We start from the raw sequence: 20,863 nt of genomic DNA on the forward strand, positions 1-20,863 counted from the left end.
AGCCCCACATCAGGCTCCCTGCTCAGCACAGGGAGCTTCTCCCTCTCCCTCTGCCTGCTGCTCCCCCTGCTTGTGCTCTCTCTCTCTGTCAAAAAAAAAAAAAAAAAAAAAAAAAAAAAATCTTTTTAAGAAATAGAATGAGAATCTAATATTGTAGTTATTCACATAGAAACTTGCTGTTTCTCTGTGTGTAAACGGAAAGTCTTTGTACTAGAAATCTAAGCTTCTGCTGCTTTTGAGCTTTTCTTCCCTAGCTGTATTGAGGTCATTGATAAATAAAATTGTAAGATATTTAAAGTGTACAACTTCATTTGGTGTACATATACATTGTGAAGAGATTCCCACACCTGAGTTAACACATCACCACTTTTGAGCTTTAAGAACACATTATCTGGTTTCAGCAGTGGTGGCTTAAAACAATTTTTTTAATAGCCTATTTTTTAGAGCAGTTTTAGGTTCACAGCAAAATTGCAGAAAGTAAGAGTTCCCATATACTTACTGCTCCTACACATTCACAGTCTCCCCCACTAACACCATTCCTTACTAGAGTGGTGTATTTGTTACTATTGAGCCTATATTAATATGTCATTATTACCCAAAAGTGGTACATTCTATGGATTTTGACATGTATAATGACACGTATCTACCATTATGGTATCATATAGAATAGCTGCACTGTCCTAAAAAACATTATGCTCTGTCTATTTGTCCCTGGGAATCACTGATCTTGTTACTATCTCTATAATTTTGCCTTTTCCATAATGTCACATAGTTGGGAGTCATTCAGTATGTAAGTTTTTCAAATACCATCTTTTACTCCTACCAAAGATGTGTTTGAGTGCCTGTGTTCCTACAACCTCCCCAGGATGTGTTATCCAAATTATGTATGTTGACCAGTTGGATGGGTGAAAATAAGTGTTTCAGTGTAATTTAAATTTTATCAGAAGGGCCCATTTGGGGGCACAATAATATATTTCTAAGAAGCTTCCCAGATTTAGAAACCACTGATCTAGATCATCAAAACAAATGTGTCACTCTATTTAAAACAACTTATGGCTACATTACCTACAAAATTATGTTAAGTGGCTGCAGCATATCGTGTATTAAAATTTATAACAACATAAACTAATATTTGCCACAAAATTTAGTATAATTTTTGGGGAATAATATGGAAGCATTATGCTTCAAAAAGAAAAACAGACTTGAGTTCTCTCATACTTGAAGCAGACAGCACTTTAATACCAGGACTAATGGTAGACCCTGCCAAGTAATGCCAGTGAGGGAATAATAAGTAGCCTAGTGTAGACCTGGAATTGACCTCCCTGAGCCTGCCACTAACTCCCAAGTTTTAACGAGATTGTTCGTTTTAGGAAGCCACACGACTTTGTATTACTTACCTGGTTTCAGGTTAAATTTTGGACTCAAATTAGAAACTGGCTATCTGGAGAAGAAATGGCCCTAGCTTACTCGTGGGCGGACGGCACAACAAACCCCACACCACCAACCTTCGTCCGCGAAACTGAACAATGGGGAGCCCGTGGGGCAGTTCCTAGGCGGGAAGTGGGGCGGGGTGGGGTGGGGCCAGGCACAGAGGGCGGCTTGGCTCGGTAGCGGAGGAGGATCCGGGAACGCCCGCTCGTCCCTCCTCCGTGACGCCGCAGGCAGGGCCCCGCCCGCAGCTGCCCAGGACTCCTGTTAGTTCTGCGCCCAGCGAGCGCGCCGGAAGCTGCTGCCCCATCCTGGGGTCATGATGGGCAGTAAGATGGCGTCTGCCAGCAGGGTCGTCCAGGTAAGGAAATTCGGTCGCTTTTTCGCACCGTGGGCGGTAGGGATAGTGCTGATTATAGCAAAGGCGCTGGGGAGACAGGGCGGTGGCGGAGGCTGCGCGGTCACCGCGGCCTTGGCTAGCGCCAGCGACGCGACCCGGGGGTATGTGTGAAAATTGGACCTTGAGCCCATTGGGTCGGGCAGTGAGCCGGGACTGTAGCTGAGGGTCCCCGCCAGGCTGCAGGACTGCAGTGTGTCAGCACGTAGGCACAGAGCAGCTACGCGGTTCCCGGACTGTACTCTGCCAGGATCTCCGTAGCCCTCTGAGGAGTCAGCGGGCTAGGCTTCCCTGGCAACAGTCTGGCCAATCGACGTTCAGCATTGTCTGTGATGTCCCGGATCAGCCAATCGTAAGGACGGCGGTAACGGCGAGTGGAAGGAAGCGAACCTTGTGTCTGACCCAGTGTCCCTTCAAGGTCTCGGGAATGGCAGGAGAGCTGGCCCTGCGAGCTGCGTCCTTACCCCGGGCCTGTTCTCCCCCACCAGTCCGGGCGTCTAGTTACTGGCTGGATGGAGGGAGTTGGAGGGGGGAAAAGATATTATTTAAGGTTATCTATAATGCTTTTACATTACATTACAGATGTTGGTTTCCCAAGCTTTTTTTCCCTTGAGTTTAGATTGGTGGCTAGAGGAACTTTGTTAATCCGAACATCATTTACTAACTCCTGATAGCTTTTATGTTTGCTTCTCCAGCTGTGATTGCTTAAATTAAATACGAGAGGTAAAGTTGGTCTATAAAGGGACACAACCTCCACATTTGTGGTTGTTTTACACAATCTGTGTAAAATACACCCTCAAAGTATATTACTGTATGATTTTTAACTTTGATATGAGAAGTGCATTTACCTTTGCACAAATACACCTCTTTTTAAAAATTTTTTATTGTTATGTTAATCACCATACATTACATCATTAGTTTTTGATGTAGTGCTCCATGATTCATTGTTACAAATACACCTCTTAAAAAGACTTCTTAAAGTTGTTTCAGTTTGAAAGATAATCCTAGATCCCAGCCTTCGGTCTCATTGCAAGGAATGATCTTCATTTACCACTCATTCAGTGGGTAGATATTGAGCATTAACTAATTAAAGATTCTGGGAGGACAAGGAGAACCTCTAACAAAGGACAGGTATCCATAACGTATGACCATACATATCCATAATATATAGCTCAATTTAAAGACGGGCTAAAAAGTTGAAACTGCACAAAAGAAGATACACAAATGAGCAATAAGCCTGTGAAAAGATGCTCTACTTCATTACTTGCCAGGACGATTCAAATTAAAGCCAGGAAGTACTACTGCATCTACCAAAGTTATTAAAATTTTAAAAACTGGCGGGGCGCCTGGGTGGCTCAGTTGTTAAGCGTCTGCCTTCGGCTCAGGTCATGATCCCAGGGTCCTGGGGTCGAGCCCCACATCGAGCCCCCTCCCTGCTCAGCGAGGAGCCTGCTTCTCCCTCTCCCACGCCCCCTGCTTGTGTTCCCTCTGTCGCTGTCTCTGTCAAGTAAATAAATTTTTTTTAAAATCTTAAAAAAATTTTTTTTAAACTGGCCATACAGAGAGATGACAATGTGAAGCACCTGAAACCCATACGTTGCTGGTAGGAGTATAATTCGTATAGCCACTTTTTTTTTTTTTTTAAGATTTTATTTATTTATTTGAGAGAGAGAGAATGAGAGAGAGCACGAGCAGGAAGAGGGTCAAAGGGAGAAGCAGACCCCCCCGCTGAGCAGGGAGCCCGATGCGGGACTCGATCCCGGGACTCCAGGATCATGACCTGAGCCGAAGGCAGTCGCTCAACCAACTGAGCCACCCAGGCGCCCTCGTATAGCCACTTTTTAAAATCTGTTTTGTCAGTCTCTGGTAGTTAAACATACGTACCCCGTGACCTAGCAATTTTACTCATAGGTTTATATCCAAGAGAAATAACATACATTTATCTACAAAAAGACATAGAAATGTCTGAATGCCAAGCATATATATTTGATATATAGACTGATGTAAGCAGAAAAATGATAATTTATCATTTACAAAATCATTTTCACTGCATGAGACATGAGACATGGGAAGAAGGCTTGAGATTTACAAGTGAAGTGAAGATGCACCTCCGGGAAGGAGGTTGAGAGTGCTGGTTATAGAATATTGAATGGTCCCTGTGTCCTAGGCTAGATAAGAAAGGAGGTCAAGTCAGGGTGGAACCAGTTGACTGGAAAAAAGAACAATCAAAGAAATGAAGGGTTTGGTGAAGCTTATAGTGGGAAGTAACAGAGAAAAGTTATACTTTAAAAGTTGTAGTTGAGGTTAGATTTTAGGTTATTTTAGGGACAATAAAGCTCTGAACTCAGTGAAGAATTAAAAGAACTTTTCAGAAGTAAATACTGAAGTAGAAGGAATATAAAGGTAAATAGGCAACTCAGAAGTTTTGTTAAAGGAAATAGTGCATGAAAAGAGGAAAATGAAAAAAATCACAGAATAATGAGGGAAAAGATTAGAAGGATTCAGAGAAAGTCATAGAAGTAGATAAAAACAGGAAGCTGCAACTTTTATATAATAAGTAGTCTCTGAAAAAGTAAAAGCAAATAGAACAAGTCTCAAAACCTGTAAGTTAACTAAAACTTGCCTGATGTAAAAGAAGACTTAAACGTATACCTTAGACTTGAGAGAATTAACCAACTGTGTTTGAGTAATGGGTATATTCTAGTAGAATCTTGAAAAAATTTTAAAATATTTATTTATTTATTTGAGAGAGAGCACGCGTACGCGCAAGTGCTCACATGGGGAGGAGGGGGCAGAGAGAGTGGGAGACAAGCTGACTCACCACCGAGCGGGGAGCCTGATGCACAGGACTGGATCCCAGGACCCTGAGGTCATGACTTAAGCCGAAACCAAGAGTCAGATGCCCAACTGACTAAGCCACCCAGGAGCCCCTAGAATCTTTAGATTTTTAAAGGAGAAAAAGAAAAAATTTGGGTGATCCAGGCTACGAGACCAAGCACTTAACAGAGAACGAAAGTTAGAGTTTTCAACAATAATAGTTCATAAAGGAGGACATGTGGATAACATATTTAAGGTAAAGATGGAAAATGTGAACCAGAGATATATCTAGCTACATTGACCTTCAAGTTGTAAAGCCCACAAATCCTTCTACATCTTCAGTAACTCAGGGAATATTGTTCCCTGGAGCCCTTCCTACTAGATCTCCCAAAGAATGAAAGACAACTAAGGAATATTTAGTTGTACTTGGAGTTGTTTAAACATAGGAAACGGATATGAACATTGAATGTATGTGGCTGTAAGAACTAAGACTAAATAATGGAGATACGGGGGAAAGACTTGTTGGTAATACTATTGTTTGACAGTATAGCTCTAGTTCAACTTTTAAAATGGAGGAATAAGGGGGGAGAGTATACAAAAGGTAGAATACACTTGCTACTGCCCCTGGTTATTAACTGGTAGTAAAAGATGGGAAGGAAAGCAGAGGAGATCCCGATCACCTGCTTTCATTCTTTCTCATAATAATGAACCAATGGGTAGTATCTCAGAAAGTGGCCATTAAGGGAATTATGTAAAGATAGTAATGTAAATATAAATACACAAAAGTACAATTTACAAATCTTTCCAAATTAAAAAAAATCCCACAAACGAAAGCAAAGAAAAAGGTAATATGACAAAGGAATTTATTTTTATTTTTTTAAAAGATTATTTATTTATTTATTTGACAGAGAGAGACACAGCAAGAGAGGGAACACAGCAGGGGGAGTGGGAGAGGGAGAAGCAGGCTTCCCACAGAGCAGGGAGCCCAATGCAGGGCTCGATCCCAGGACCCTGGGATCATGGACCCGAGCCGAAGGCAGACGCTTAACGACTGAGCCACCCAGGCGCCCCAAGGAATTTATTTTTAAATAATCATAAAATGATGTGACAAAATATACCAAACTTGTGAATTATATCTGTAAATGTAAATGGTCTAAATCAAATTATTATTTTCAAATTGGCTAAGAAATGCCTATCCAATGCTATGCTATATATGAGGCATACCTAAAACTAAGAGACTTAGAAAGGTAAAATTAAAAATTAAAAGCTATTTAACTGATCTGTGACAAAGGAGCAAACGCAATAGATGGTGAAAAGATAGTCTTTTCAATAAATGTTGTGGAACAGGGGCGCCTGGGTGGCTCAGTTGTTAAGCGTCTGCCTTCGTCTCAGGTCATGATCCCAGGGTCCTGGGATTGAGCCCCGCTTCGGGCTCCCTGCTCCGCGGGAAGCCTGCTTCTCCCTCTCCCACGCCCCCTGCTTGTGTTCCCTCTCTCGCTGTGTCTCTCTCTGTCAAATAAATAAAATCTTTAAAAATAAATAAATAAATAAATGTTGTGGAACAACTGGATATCCACTTGGAAAAAAATGAATCTAGACATAGACCTTATACCCTTCACAAAAATTGACTCAAAATGGATCATAGAATTGTATGTAAAGTGCAAAACTAGAAAATAACATAAGAAAAAATGTAGATGATATTGGGTTTGGCTGTGACTTTTTATTATTTATTTATTTATTCCCCCCCAAAGATTTTATTTATTTATTTTGACAGAGAGAGAGAGAGAGAGTAACATGCATATAAGTTTCCTCCATGTCTTTTCATGGCTTGATGCCCAAGCACGGATGAGCAGAAGCAGGGGGAGGGACAGAGGTAGGGGGAGGGGCAGAGGGAGAAGCAGGTTCCCCGTTGAGCAGGAAGCCCAATTCAGGACTGGATCCCAGGACCTTGGGATCATGACCTGAGCTGAAGGGAAACGCCCAACCAACTGAGCCACCCAGGTGTCCCTGGCTATGACTTTTTAGATACAACACCAAAGACATGATATGTGAAAGAAATAATTGATAAGCTGAATGTTATTCAAGTTAAAATCTTCTTGTCTGCAAAAGACAGTTAAGATAGTGAGATGACAAGCCACAGAATGGGAGAAAATATATGCGAAAAACATTTAATAAAGGACCATTATCCAAATTATACAAAGAACTCTTAAAACTTAACAATAAGAAAACCTGATTTAAAAATGGGCAGGGTGGGTGCCTGGGTGGCCCAGTTGGTTAAGCGACTGCCTTCGGCTCAGGTCATGATCCCAGGGTCCTGGGATCGAGTCCCACATCGGGCTCCCGGCTCAGCGGGGAGCCTGCTTCTTCCTCTGACCCTCTCCCCTCTCATGCTGTTTCTCTCTCGCTCGCTCTCTAATAAATAAATAAATAAAATCTTTAAAAAAAAATTAAAAATAAAAATGGGCAGGGTGCCTGCGTGGCTCATTCCGTTAAGTGTCTGGCTCTTGATCTCAGCTCAGGTCTTGATAGGGTCCTGAGTTTGAGTGTGAGCCCTGCCCTGGGCTGTGGAGCCTACATAAAGACAACAACAACAAAATGGCTTAAAGACCTGAACAGACCCCTCATCAAAGAAGACAGATCACACACAGGCATATGAAAAGATGCTCATCATCATATGTCATCATGGATTTGCAAATTAAGACAACAATGAAATACTACTTCATACCTCTTAGAGTGGCCAAAATCCAGAAGAACATCAAATGCTGGCAAAGATCTGGAGCATTAGGCACTCTCGTTCACTCCTGGTGAGAATGCAATATGGTACAGCCTCTTTGGAAGGCAGTTTGGCAGTTTCTTTAAAAACTTGATATAGGGGCGCCTGGGTGGCTCAGTTGGTTAAGCGACTGCCTTCGGCTCAGGTCATGATCCTGGAGTCCCTGGATCGAGTGCCGCATCGGGCTCCCTGCTCGGCAGGGAGTCTGCTTCTCCCTCTGACCCTCTCCCCTCTCATGTGCTCTCTCTCGTTCTCTCTCTCAAATAAATAAATAAAATCTTTAAAAAAAAATAAATTAATTAATTAAAAAAAATAAAAACTTGATATACTTTTACTATATGATCAAACAATTGCACTTCGCTGTTCACCCAAATGAGTTCAAAATTTACGTCTACATAGAAACCTGCACATGGATATTTATAGCAGCTTTTATTCATAACTGTAAAAATTTGGAAGCAACCAAGATATCCTTTAGTAGTAGGTAAATAGATAACATAAACTGTGGGACATCCAGACAATGGACTATTATCCAACACTAAAAAGAAATTTGCTATCAAGCCATGAAAAGACATGGAGGAAACTTATATGCATGTTACTAAGTGAAAGAAACCGAACTGAAAAGACTACTTACTGAATGATTCCAAATACGTGACATTCTGGAAAAGACAAAACTATGGAGACAGTAAAAAGATCAGTGGTTGCCAGGGGTTTGTTGGGGAGGAAGTGATAAATTGCATATGGATCTGATATATATATATTTTTTTATTTGAGACAGAGAGAATGAGAGAGAGAGAGAGAGCACATGAGAGGGGGGAGGGTCAGAGGCAGAAGCAGGCTCCCTGCTGCGGGACTCGATCCAGGGACTCCAGGATCATGACCTGAGCCGAAGGCAGTCGCCCAACCAACTGAGCCACCCAGGCGCCCCTGGATCTGATATTTTAATGTAAAAAATGAAGCCAAAGTTGCAAAGAATTATACATGCACAAATGAGTGCATATAAAACTGATAAAATCTAAATAAGCTATATGGACTGTACCAATGTCAGTTTCCTGGTTTTGTTACTGTGCTATAGTTCTGTAAGATATTACTGTAGTAGGAAACTGAATGAAGGTACCTGCAATTTCCCTGTACATTTCTTGCAACTTCCTATGACTCCATAATTATTTCAAAATTGAAAATTAAAAGAAACAAAACCATGCAATACCAAATGAAAACAAGACTTTCTTTATAACCTGGGAACAGTGAAAACTTTCCCAACTATGCTTTAAAATCAAGATACAGTAAGGGGAAAAAACTGACAATTTGGGCCATACTAGAAAGAAAAAAACACCTTTACTCATTCAAAAAATTAAAAAGCATTCGACTAAAAAAAAAACAACTAGGTAAAAAATTTGCAACAGAAAAAGGGTTAATAACCATACTATATAAAGAATTTGTAAGCATAGAAAAATAGGCAAGAGCTGTGAATGTACTCTTCACAGGTGAAGAAATGAAAATGGCTCTTAACCATATGAAAAACTGGACAGCCTCACAATAAGTGAGAATTACAACTACATGGAGATAACATTTTTCCTCACTTAGATTTTATTAAAAATGTACAAGTTAGATAACATAAGTCTGTTGGGAAGGCTGTGTGTAAGCAGGCACTTATCGGTCGCTCTAGGAACCAATATGGGAATGTAAAACAGTAGAACCTCTGTGAAAGAAAATCTAGGAGTAGCTCTCAAAATTAGTTTTTTATCTTTTGACCCAGCAATCTCTTTCCTAGGAATCTATCCCACAGATATACTGGCACAGATAAGAATAGTATGAGGATATTTACTGTATGCATTATTTGTAATAAAGACTGGAAACAACCCAAATATCCATTAATGGGACAGGCTGAATAAACATGGCATTTATCATGAATTTATACTGATCCCTTAGATTCCAGTCTGAACACCCCAGCATTCTTCCTTCTCTTCCCCCCCAATCCCACACTTGTATTTTCTTTCTCCCACAGGCAAATCCCTGGCTCCCCCAAATATCAATATAAATGTATGTACTCATTGGCTCAGTCCTACAGTAGATAGAAAATGGTTTCAAAATTGCTGTATTTATACAACTCCCAACACCAAACTGAGAAGTTCAAAATTTCTTTGTATTTATTATTATTATTATTACCATTGCCTTTAGACTGAAGTATAGTCTAAGCCCTATGAAAGTTATTTGGATTAGCTCTTTTTTATTCTCTTAGTTATGTTACCCAACTAATATACAGTTAGAGTTGCTTCTTTGTGTTTACATTTAGAGTTTAAAAAGCAAATTTTGAGAGAGGAAAATTTGAGCATAAGCTAAGTATTAGATGATATTGAAGAATTATTTTTAACTTGTGAATTGTGGTAAAATGTATTGGGGCTGTGATTTCACAAAAATCTGTTTTCTGTTAGTGATACATATGGAAGGTATTAACAGGTAAGAGGAGATGGTTGGGATTTGTTTAATGGGGGAAGGGGTGATAAAATAAGATTATATTACTGTTGAAATTGTATAATGTGTTTGTCAGGATTTATTTTATTTTTTGTTTATTAGGGTTTATTATAGTACTTTCTCTACTTTCGTGTATTTAGAAAAATTTCTTTTAAGGGGATACCAGGGGCACCTGGGTGGCTCAGTCAGTTAAGCATCTGATTTCAGCTCAGGTCATGATCTCAGGGTCCTGGATCAAGCCCTGCATTGGGCTCCCTGTTCAGCGGGGAGTCTGCTTGTCTATTTCCCTCTGCCCCTCCCCCTGCTCATTCTCTCTCTCTCTCTCTCTCTCCTTCTCTCAAATAAATAAATAAAGTCTTTTAAAAGGTGGACACGAGGGGCGCCTGGGTGACTCAGTCGGTTAAGCGGCTGCCTTCGGCTCAGGTCATGATCCCAGGGTCCTGGGATCGAGCCCCGCTGCATCGGGCTCCCTGCTCAGCAGAGAGACTGCTTCTCCCTTTCTCTCTGCCTGCCGCTCTGCCTACTTATGCTATCTCTCTGTCAAATAAATAAATTTTAAAAAATCTTAAAAAAAAAGGACATGAAACTGGAAATTTAATCTATAAGGGCATATTACATCATATTTTTAAGTGTGCAAAAGTAATGCTGAAATGGATTCTCTGTGTACATACAGTTGTGTAAGTATGTGTATACATACATAGTTAGTCCTAACTTACAAATGGTCTCTATTCACTCACTTGGCAAATGTTTCCTGAGCCTTTAGTATGTACCAGGAACTACTGCAGAAATGCCAATTTCTCTGACTCTGCCCTTTCAGGAGCTTAGCTGTCCTATAATCATTGGCTCATTGATCTGTCCTCTACATAGTATTCTTAAAATGTTCAGGATGCCGTGGAAACACAAAGGAGGAATTTTAAAATCAGACTTTGAAATCAGGAAAGCTTTTTAGAGGGGAGTGATATTTGATTGTTTTAAAAGATAAACAGATGAGGGGCACCTGGATGGCTCAGTCTGTTAGGTGTCTGCCTTCAGCTCAGGTCATGATACCAGGGTGTTTGCATCGAGCCCTGCTTCGGGTGTCCTGCTCAGTGGGGAGTCTGCTTCTCCCTCTGCCCCTTTCCCTGTTCGTGCTCTCTCTCGGCCCCCTTTGCTCTCTCTCAAATAAATAAATAAAATCTTAAAAACAAAACAAAACAAAACCAGATGAAAGCATGAGGCATGGAAGTGGGGCGGGACTGAGGATAGATTTCCTGGCAGAGAACACAAGCTGTGGATTGAATGGCATGATGAATAATAGGGAACAGAAAAGTACTTCAGAATACCTGCAATAAAAAAAAAAAGAATACCTGGAATAAAAGGTCTATAAGACAGTGGTGGGGAATGAGGCTTGAGAGGTAAGGAAATGCCAGATCAGGATGGGCCTTGTGAAGGACAGATGTGGAGTTTGAAGTTTATTTTGAAAGCTGTTGAACATTTTAAAAACTTTTAAATGGGGTATTGAGAGTGGATGGCTAGAAGAACATTCTTTCAAGAACCTTGGCTATGAAAAGGGAAAAAGTCACTAGAGGGAGAATTGGTTTTTTAAAAATTTTTATTTAAGTATAGTTGACACGCAATATTACATTAGAGTTTTGTTGTTTTTTTTAAGATTTTTATTTATTTATTCATGAGGACAGAGAGAGCGCACAAGCAGAGGGAGGGGCAGGCAGAGGGAGAAGCAGGCTCCCCGCTGAGAAGGGAGCCCAGTATGAGGCTCTATCCCAGGACCCTGGGATCACGACCTGAGCCGAAGGCAGACGCTTAACGACTGAGCCCCCAAGCGCCCCAGAGTTTTGTTTTTTACCATGAAAGACTTGTGTGTGCCCTTATGCTGAGGAAGACAATTCTATTCCAGCATTTTCTCTCAGCAGCACAATTGTGGTTTCAGGTGAGTCCCAACAAGCCTATTTATTTCTGTAGTCATATAAAATATATAATATATAGTACATATATACAGATATTTTGCAAATAAACACACATCTCAATATCATTAGTTACAGAGCAACTCAGAGATTAGATGCAAATAGTACTGTTCATTAGAGTCTTAGCATTGTGTATTCAGATAATTTCATACTGAAATGTCCATTTAAGTTCCTCTGTAGCATTATCTGGAATTTTAGGGATAAAACATTAATACTCTGCAAATATTTGTTATAAAAACAATATTCTAAAAATACATATTTCTGTGGGTATAGCCCTCAAACCAAATGTGCTAACAAATGTTTAAGTCTGTTTTATGGGGGTTGGGGATTATAGATAGTATTTTCTTACTTGTGCTTTTTTCAATTTCTTCCGAATTTTTCACACAGAACATGTGTTACTTTTGTAGTCAGAAAAAGTATTTTCCTTTAAAAATTTGTCAGTGAGTGAGAGCCCACACAAGCAGGGGGAGCGGGGGGCATAGGGAAAAGCAGGCTCCTCGCTGATGGGGAACTCAGTCTCTCACCCTGGGACCATGACCTCAGCTGAAGGCAGATGGTTAACCAACTGAGCCTCCCAGGAAAAGTATTTTCTTAATGACCTAATTTTCAGTATGCTTCTTACCCTGTTTTACACTGCTAGATATTGACATAGTAGGAAAACAACACTCAATACAAGTCAGGAAACTTTGAATTCTTACCAGGCAGCAGGGCAATATATATCATGCAACATAAAATCTGTGTCATCTTTTTCATAGGGTTGTTTCTGAGGTCAGTTGGTAGTATAGTAAAATGTCTTATAATGTGAAAAGTCCAAAGTTATTATGAAGAACAGATAAACAACTTAATAGTTCATAGACCAGCTTTCCTGGTTGGGGAAGAGTAAAATAGGAAAATTTAAAGTTGCTGTCAAGGGCGCCTGGGTGGCTCAGTTGGTTAAGCGACTGCCTTCGGCTCAGGTCATGATCCTGGAGTCCCGGGATCGAGTCCGCATCGGGCTCCCTGCTCGGCAGAGAGCCTGCTTCTCCCTCTGACCCTCCCCCCTCTCATGTGCTCTCTGTCTCTCTCATTCTCTCTGTCTCAAATAAATAAATAAAAATCTTAAAAAAAAAAAAAATTATTAAAAAAAAAATAAAATAAAGTTGCTGTCAAATACTAAGTTAATTTTAACAAAAGTATCTATGAAGCCCAGTAGGTTGCTTCTTTTATAGTTAACGAGTTTATTTTAGTGCTTCATCTTTTTTTTTCCATGGATTTTTTTTTTTTTAGGTAGTCAAGCCACATACTCCATTAATAAGGTTCCCTGACAGAAGAGACAATCCTAAACCTAACGGTAAGTTGTACTTCAGATTTTTTAAAAAATATATGTACAGGCATATGTATATATGAATATTATAGGCATTATTTCTCATTTTAAAATCAGTGAGACCATTGTAGCTTAGATCACAATGGTCTGCTAGGTTTCATGCAAGTAGAAATTAACTTATTACCTCCATTTAAAAAGGTAGTGACTCAACAGAACATATCTCTGATTTTTTAATGATAACGATTTTATATAGGGAAATTTTTGTTCTTTCCTTTCTTCTGTCCTTTAAAAGACTCTCCTATGCTTACATTGGAGAGATTGTGAGGAACAGTAGCCATTCCTATATTTTTCTCCCAGCTGACCTTCTTTTCTTTCACTCATTCATTCACTCAATAAAGACTGCCTTAGCCCTGAGCAATCATTTCCTAACTGAAGATTCTGAACATTCTGAAGATTCTGAACAAGACCTGTTTTTCTTTTGCCCCTCCTTTTTACCCGATCCTTTGTCCCTGTTTTTTTTTTTATTTCCAGTATAGTTAACTTAGAGTGTCCAGTATAGTGATTCAACAATTCTATACATTACTCAGTGATCATTATGATTGTCCCTGTCTTTATTATAAGATATTTGATCTTTAATTCAGGGAGGAGTTTATCAAATTTTGTAGGGAGATATATATATATATATATTTCCATCCTTTTTTTTTTTTAAGATTTTATTTATTTATTTGACAGAAGGAGAGCACAAACGGGGAGTGGGAGAGGGAGAAGCATGCTTCCTGCTGAGCAAGGGTGCACAATTTGGGGCTCCATCCCAGGACCTTGGGATCATGACCTGAGCCAAAGGCAATCGCTTAAGCGACTGAGCCAGCCAGGTGCCCCTTATAGGGATATTTTTAACTGTAAATGCCACCATTTGACAAAACTTTTTTTTTTTAAGATTTTTTATTTATTTATTTGAGAGACAGAGAGTGAGCGAGAGAGAGAGAGCACAAGCTGGAGAAGGGGCAGAGGGAGCGGGAGAGGGAGAAGCAGGCTTCCCGCCTAGCAGAGAGCCTGATGTGGGGCTCGATCCCAGGACCCCGGGATCATGACCTGAGCCGAAGGCAGATGCATAACCGACTGAGCCACCCAGGTGCCCCCATCTGACAAAACTTAAGTCAGGTAGATTATCCATATGGGTTGAACTCCACTACCTAGAAATTTTATTTTACAAACTTGTTTGATTTAGTAATTCATTCACTTAAAGCTACCTCCTTTTTTTTTTTTAATATTTCAGTTATTTATTTGAGAGAGACAAAGATAGAGCATGAGCGGGGAGGAGAGGGAGAAGCAGGCTTCCTGCTGAGCAGGGAGCCCAATGCGGGACTCGATCCCAGGACCCCGGGATCATAACCTGAGCCAAAGGCAGACGCTCAACTGACTGAGCCATCCAGGTGCCCCAGCTACTTCCTTATTTAAAAAGAACTTTATGAAATTAAATACAGGTACTCAACTAAGTTACTCAGTAGTACCTCTCAGAATTACACTTAGCATTTGAAGAATGACTTGCTTACTCAATAATAGATAACTCAAAATAGTATTTTAAGACACCTGAACAATTTATTTCTCTAATATTTTTCAGTATCAGAAGTTTTGAGATCAGCAGGACTACCGTCTCACTCTTCTTCAATTTCACAGCATTCTAAGGGAAGTAAATCCCCAGATTTGCTGGTGCATCAGGGCCCACCAGACACTGCAGAAATAATAAAAACATTACCTCAGAAATACAGAAGGAAACTTGTATCTCAAGAAGAAATTGAATTTATCCAAGTATGTTATTGCTCTTTATCTTAGTACTGTGCAAAACACATGAACATTTTTGGCTTTTGGAATTTCATAGGCTGATTTACTTGCTCTTTCCATCACCTTGTCATGGGGGGTCAGTAGCTAAGACCAAAATAGTCGGGTAGACCAGGACTATGAGAAATAAACCATGTACAAGCCCTCAGTAAAAGTACATGAAGGAATATATGTGTGGAAGTAGAATATGGGAAGTAGCAATAGCCATAACCACATGAAAAAAGCTCGGTAGAATCCTTGGTAATTTTTTGGTGTGAAGGGCTGCTGAGACCATGAAATTTGAGGACCACCAATCAGGGTCAACCTTGAGTCCTTTTCAGATCAAAAATTGTTCATAACATTGATAGGAGTGCTTAAGAGGAAAACCGAAACTTTTTTTTTAAACGCCTAAAGATCATTTGCTTAAAATAGTGTAAATTCATATAGTGGCCATGAGAACATTTCTTCTGTAAATTTAACACCTAATCGTTTTGCTTTGTTTTTTCCTTTTCAGCGTGGAGGTCCAGAATAATCACTGACAGTGTGGCTGCTGCTTGTCATCAGACAAAAGACTAGTCTTTACAATAAAGGACTTCCAAAATGGCACACGAGAAATTATATAGTAAACAACTTGAATAAATACTCTGCAAAAAAAAAAGAAATCTAGAAAATTTAGATGGACAGTTGTATCTCCTAATATATGTGTCTTGGTCAGCTTCTCCACAAGCTTACCTAATTGTTTATATGCTTATTAAAGTATACATTTTTAAATGTTAGCCTTTTTTTTTTTTAAGATTTTATTTATTTATTTGAGAGAGAGAGAGCACATGAGGGGGGGAGGGTCAGAGGGAGAAGCAGACCCCCTGCTGAGCAAGGAGGCCGATACGGACTCGATCCCGGGACTCCAGGATCATGACCTGAGCCGAAGGCAGTCGCTTAACCAACTGAGCCACCCAGGCGCCCTAAATGTTAGCCTATTAATTTACTCTCGATTATCAAGTATTACCAGTGTTGAGCTACTAAAAGCACACAATATCTAGTAAACTATCACAGGTTTCCCATGATTTCCCTTTTGTTTCAGTTTCTTTTTAGACATGGAAAGATTTATTAGAATTGCTGCTTTTGGGAATTGATTTTCCTGAAATTGGATGAGGATCAGTGAAAGAATGACTCCATTATTTGTTCTTCGTTTTCTTCCCCTTTTTTTCATTCACAAAGTTACTGGAGTATAACTAGTTTAAAAAGTGTGTCCTACCCTAAATGATAAAAATATAGTCAAGGTAAAATAGGTGACTTTGTGGTATTAAAACTGGGAGTTAATACAAAAGATTATTTGTAACCTATATTCAGAAGAAAATACCAGAGTTTAAAATGGAAAATAAGAGATCAAAATGAATATAACGTAGAAATAGGTGTTTGATTAGAAATTGCAACTTACTATGTTATTAGGGGTGTTAAGAAAGTCTTATTCTTTATTTTACTGTTTTAATTATCATCTGTGCAAATTCTGGAAACCACTAACTTTCTCAAACTTAATGTCTGAAAGTCTCATAAAATCAACCTAAATATTTACCTTACTGAGGCAATTTATGAAACTTTAATAGGGTCTTACAGTGCCAAGGGTATGTATTAATTGTGAAAGTAAAGCCTCACAAAGCTAAATAAATTTTCTTCCATACCTTGAATGATTTCTAGAATATGCTTTAAAGAAGTCACCCCTAATAGTAAGGGTAGCTTTTGGGCATTAGACAGAGTCGAGGGGCGGCTGGGTGGCTTGCTTGGTCCAGCGCCTGCCTTCCGTTGGGGTCGTGATCCCGGGGTCCTGGGATAGAGCCCCGTATTGGGCTCCCTGCTCAGTGGGGAGCCTGCTTCTCTCTCTCCTCCCCACTCACTCACTTTTTTTTTTTAAAGATTTTTATTTATTTGAGAGAGAGAGAATGAGAGTGAGCACATGAGAGGGGGGAGGGTCAGAGGGAGAAGCAGACGCCCTGCCAAGCAGGGAGCCTGATGCGGACTCCATCCAGGGACTCCAGGATCGCGACCTGAGCTGAAGGCAGTCGCTTAACCAACTGAGCTGTCCAGGCTCCCCTCCCCACTCACTCTTGATCTCTGTTTCTATCTCTCTCTGAAATAAATTTAAAATCTTTTTTTTTAAAGATTTTATTTATTTATTTGACAGAGAGAGAGACAGCGAGAGAGGGAACACAAGCAGGGGGAGTGGGAGAGGGAGAAGCAGGCTTCCTGCCCAGCAGGGAGCCCGATGCAGGGCTCGATCCCAGGACCCTGGGATCATGACCTGAGCCGAAGGCAGACGCTTAACGACTGAGCCACCCAGGCGCCCCTAAATTTAAAATCTTTAAAAAAAAAAAAAAGTCGAATTGTTGTTGAGTATTGCTCATTTGCCTGTGAACTAAGCTTTGCTTTTTTTTTTTAAAGATTTTATTTATTTGACAGAGAGAACCAAAGCAGGGGAGTGAGAGAGGGAGAAGCAGGCCTCCCGCGGAGCAGGGAGCCCGATGCGGGACTCGATCCCAGGACCCCGGGACCATGACCTGAGCCGAAGGCAGTTGCTTAATGACTGAGCCACCCAGGCGCCCCATGCTTTTTTTTTTTTTTTTTTTTTTTTTTTTTGCTATTCCTTAGTTGATCTGCTTCTCTTGTAAATTCTCTGTTGTGGCCTAGTATAGATGTTGCCCAAGTCGAATATGAGACAGGTGTTTGGTACTAGCAGTAAGCTGTTCTGGTGACTCAGAAAAACAATGTGATTCATGATTTTTCTGTTATCATTTTAAAAACTTAATTGGAAAATATTCATAAAAGTTAGCACTATTCTATTTTTTCTCCCTAATTTTTTCATTTCAGTAAAAGGAAGCCAATATTTTTGCTTTCCGAAACAGAGTGGGTTCAGGTAATGAAGAGTGACTTCTGTGTTACTGTGGGCCAGCAGTCAGAAGCCCCAATACTAGAACCGTCTGAAGTCCATCTTTACTACAGCTCCTACCATGAATGTCGCAATGAAAAAAATTACCACTTTTACAGAATTAGTGAGCATAAGTATGGCAAAAAGGCATGTTCAGTGGGAATTGGTGTCGTAGGATGAGCTCCCAAAGAGATGGTATAGGAGGAATTCTGGCCTAGCTTTAAATAAATAGGCTGTATTTTCATTTAGGAGATAAGCACTTAAATACATATATAATCACCTGCCAAGTGCTGAATTTGTTCAAGCTTCAGTTTTCCTCCCTAATACTGTACAATATGATAGGATCCATTAGTGAATTGTGTATTACTTTTCTTTTTAATTTTTATTTATTTGTCAGAGCACAACCCTGGAAGTGGCAGGCAGAGGCAGAGGGAGAAGCAGCAGGCTCTCTGCGGAGCAGGGAGCCCGATGCGGGGTCGATCCCAGGACCCTGGGATCATGACCTGAGCTGAAGGTAGATGCTTAACCAACTGAGCCCCCCAGGTGTCCCTATTGTGTATTACTTTGTAGCAAATCAAAACTTAATGACTGAAAGCCCAAAATACGGCTAAAAACAATAATAATCACTTAATAGCTCATTGTTTCTCTGGGTCTGGAATTCTGGAGCAGTTCGGCTGTGCAGTTCTGCTCCCGGTCTTTCAGGAGGTTGTAATCAGATGCCAGCTGGGGCTGCAGTTATTGAAGGCTTGATAGGAGCTATATGATCTACCTCCAGGGTGGCTCACTCATGATTGGCAAGTTGATGCTGCCTGTTGGCAGGAGGCCCCAGGTGCTCCTCACATAGGCCTCTTCACACGGCTACCTGATTGAATTCTTGACATGATGGCTGACTTCCCTCAGAGCAAATGATCTAAGCATGCAAAGCAAAAGAAGCAATGCCTTTTATGATCTTAAAAATTACACGTACTGAATTCTGCCATATTCTACAGGTAACACAGAACAGTTTGTTTCACTGTGGGAATAGACTACACAAGTGCATTGATACCAGAAGGAAAGATTCATTGGGACCACCTTGAAAGCTGGCTATAGCTAATACGTGCAAGTGCTTTGTAAACTGGACAATGCTATACAGATGCTGAATGGCATTTTATAAATACAGTGACCCAGTAAACCCAGAATATTACCTAAATAACTGCCTTTTTTACCATACTTAAAATGTCCCCAAATCAGAATTTACTTAGCATCATAGTATAATGCAGTTATTATCAATTCATATGCCATGATACACTTTGGAACTTCTAGCCTCACAAGTGTACCATCACATTTAGCTCACTACTTATTTCTACTACAAGTGAGGTTAGATTACTGTTGAAGTGATAACTTTCAGAAGGAACTTCGACCTAAGTTCTATGATACCATGTATCATTAGGTATATCTTGACATAAGAGAAAAATAGTAAAGATGGTGTTTTGTGTAATGTATGAGAATTTTGTCTATGAACATATTAAAACTCAATAAAAACCCAAGTGACAAAGAGCTGGAAGGTGACCAGTAATAGTTACATGATAGCTAACTGAGCACTGTCAGACACTTTTCTAAGGGTTTTGGAAATGTAAAACATTTAAGCCTTGCAGCAACCCAATGAGTAGTCCTATTAAAAATTAGAAAACTAGGAATGAAAAGGTTAAATATTTTGCCCAAGTAATAAATCTAGTGACTGAACACTTGTGAGGTCAGTATTCAAATGCAAGTAGTCTAGATCCAGAGCAAGAACTCAACCCTGACTCTGTGTTACCGTGACTAAATTATGAACCTTAATATTCTGCTGCCTTCTTCAACACCTCTGAAAATGAATATTCTCAACTCTTAGAAACATCAAATGCTTCAGTTCAAAACCTTGGAATTATCGGGGGTTTTTCTGCCACAACCCATATCCAGTCTGTCAGCAAATCCTATTGGCTAGAAGTCAAATTGATAAAATCTTATATAGTCATCGGGATAACTGCAATAATTCTCTCACTGGCCTTGCTTTTTTTGCTTTCTAAGTCTATATTGGGTCTCTCAAAACAGCCATTAGTGAACTTTCTAAAACATTAAGTCAGATCATACCACTTTGCAGAAAACTGCAGTGGCCTTTTTTTTTTTTTTTTTTTTGCAGTGGCTTTTCAGTGACGTCTTTTAACACCCTGTTTTAAACTGCAAGCCCTCCCCTTCCCCTGCTTTATCTCTGTAGAACTTAACAGTATGTATCATAACATATTTTATCTCATTCCATTGGAAAGCATGGATCTTTGTCTTTTTCCCTGCTGCTTTCTCAGTCTGCAACAGAGCCTGGCACATAGTAAGCGCTCTATATACATATTTGATGAGTAAGTGAATTAATGTATTTAACGTGTTGATTTGCATGAAAACTTATGAGAATCAAGGTTGAGTACTCAATTAACACTTAATTGAGCACTTACTATGTCTAAACTTTCTGGGTGTTTCATTTAGTCTTCACAACCAGTTATGATGTCGCCTATTATTACCATTTTACAGAATAGAAAACTGATGACCAGAAGTCTGTTCCACAGCACGAAATTCTTCAGTGGACTTGGATTTTGTTTCCCCAGGAGTATTTCACAAAGGAATGAATTAAGAGAGCCTCTAGACCAGCCCTTAAGAACTGGGCTCTCTTCCAAGTAACCTGAGATTGCGACGCTAAGCGTCCATAGCAACCGTGGCGACGGACGCCCTTGAGCAAGAACCAGAAAGCGAGATCAGGGATAAGGTCAAGCCTTCCACACTCATACACACCCATTAAATCCCGAACTCAGAATATCATATCAGAACGCTGACCTGTCCCCGGTAGTGAAGGGAATATCGAAGTTAATAACGGTAACAGGGTGACAGAATCACCTGCGAAAACACTCCGCTTCCGGCACCAACAGGCTACGGAGCGACAGGGCGGGGACTGCGCAGAAAAGCCGTCGAACGC

General features: G+C 40.2%; 1 protein-coding gene across 1 annotated transcript; it reads left to right on the forward strand.

The window, feature by feature from the left end:
• The first annotated feature begins 1,633 nt into the window (after positions 1-1,633).
• On the forward strand, positions 1,634-15,742 carry KGD4 (alpha-ketoglutarate dehydrogenase subunit 4). Its single transcript, XM_045895967.3, has 4 exons — positions 1,634-1,789; positions 13,112-13,175; positions 14,770-14,957; positions 15,481-15,742. The coding sequence occupies exons 1-4, from the start codon at positions 1,748-1,750 to the stop codon at positions 15,496-15,498; spliced, it is 312 nt and encodes a 103-aa protein (XP_045751923.1). The 5' UTR covers positions 1,634-1,747; the 3' UTR covers positions 15,499-15,742.
• The last annotated feature ends 5,121 nt before the right edge of the window (positions 15,743-20,863 follow it).

The sequence above is a fragment of the Mirounga angustirostris genome, unplaced genomic scaffold (genome assembly GCF_029215605.1).
Source record: "Mirounga angustirostris isolate CCGP_5_RB_7025 unplaced genomic scaffold, mMirAng1.0.hap1 SCAF_7, whole genome shotgun sequence".
Taxonomy (NCBI): domain Eukaryota; kingdom Metazoa; phylum Chordata; class Mammalia; order Carnivora; family Phocidae; genus Mirounga; species Mirounga angustirostris.

Coding starts and splice junctions, on each gene's coding strand:
- KGD4 (XM_045895967.3), top strand. CDS start 1,748: ATGATGGGCAGTAAGATGGCGTCTGCCAGCAGGGTCGTCCAG. Junction 1,790..13,111: donor CTGCCAGCAGGGTCGTCCAG/GTAAGGAAATTC, acceptor TTTTTTTTTTAG/GTAGTCAAGCCACATACTCC. Junction 13,176..14,769: donor AGACAATCCTAAACCTAACG/GTAAGTTGTACT, acceptor AATATTTTTCAG/TATCAGAAGTTTTGAGATCA.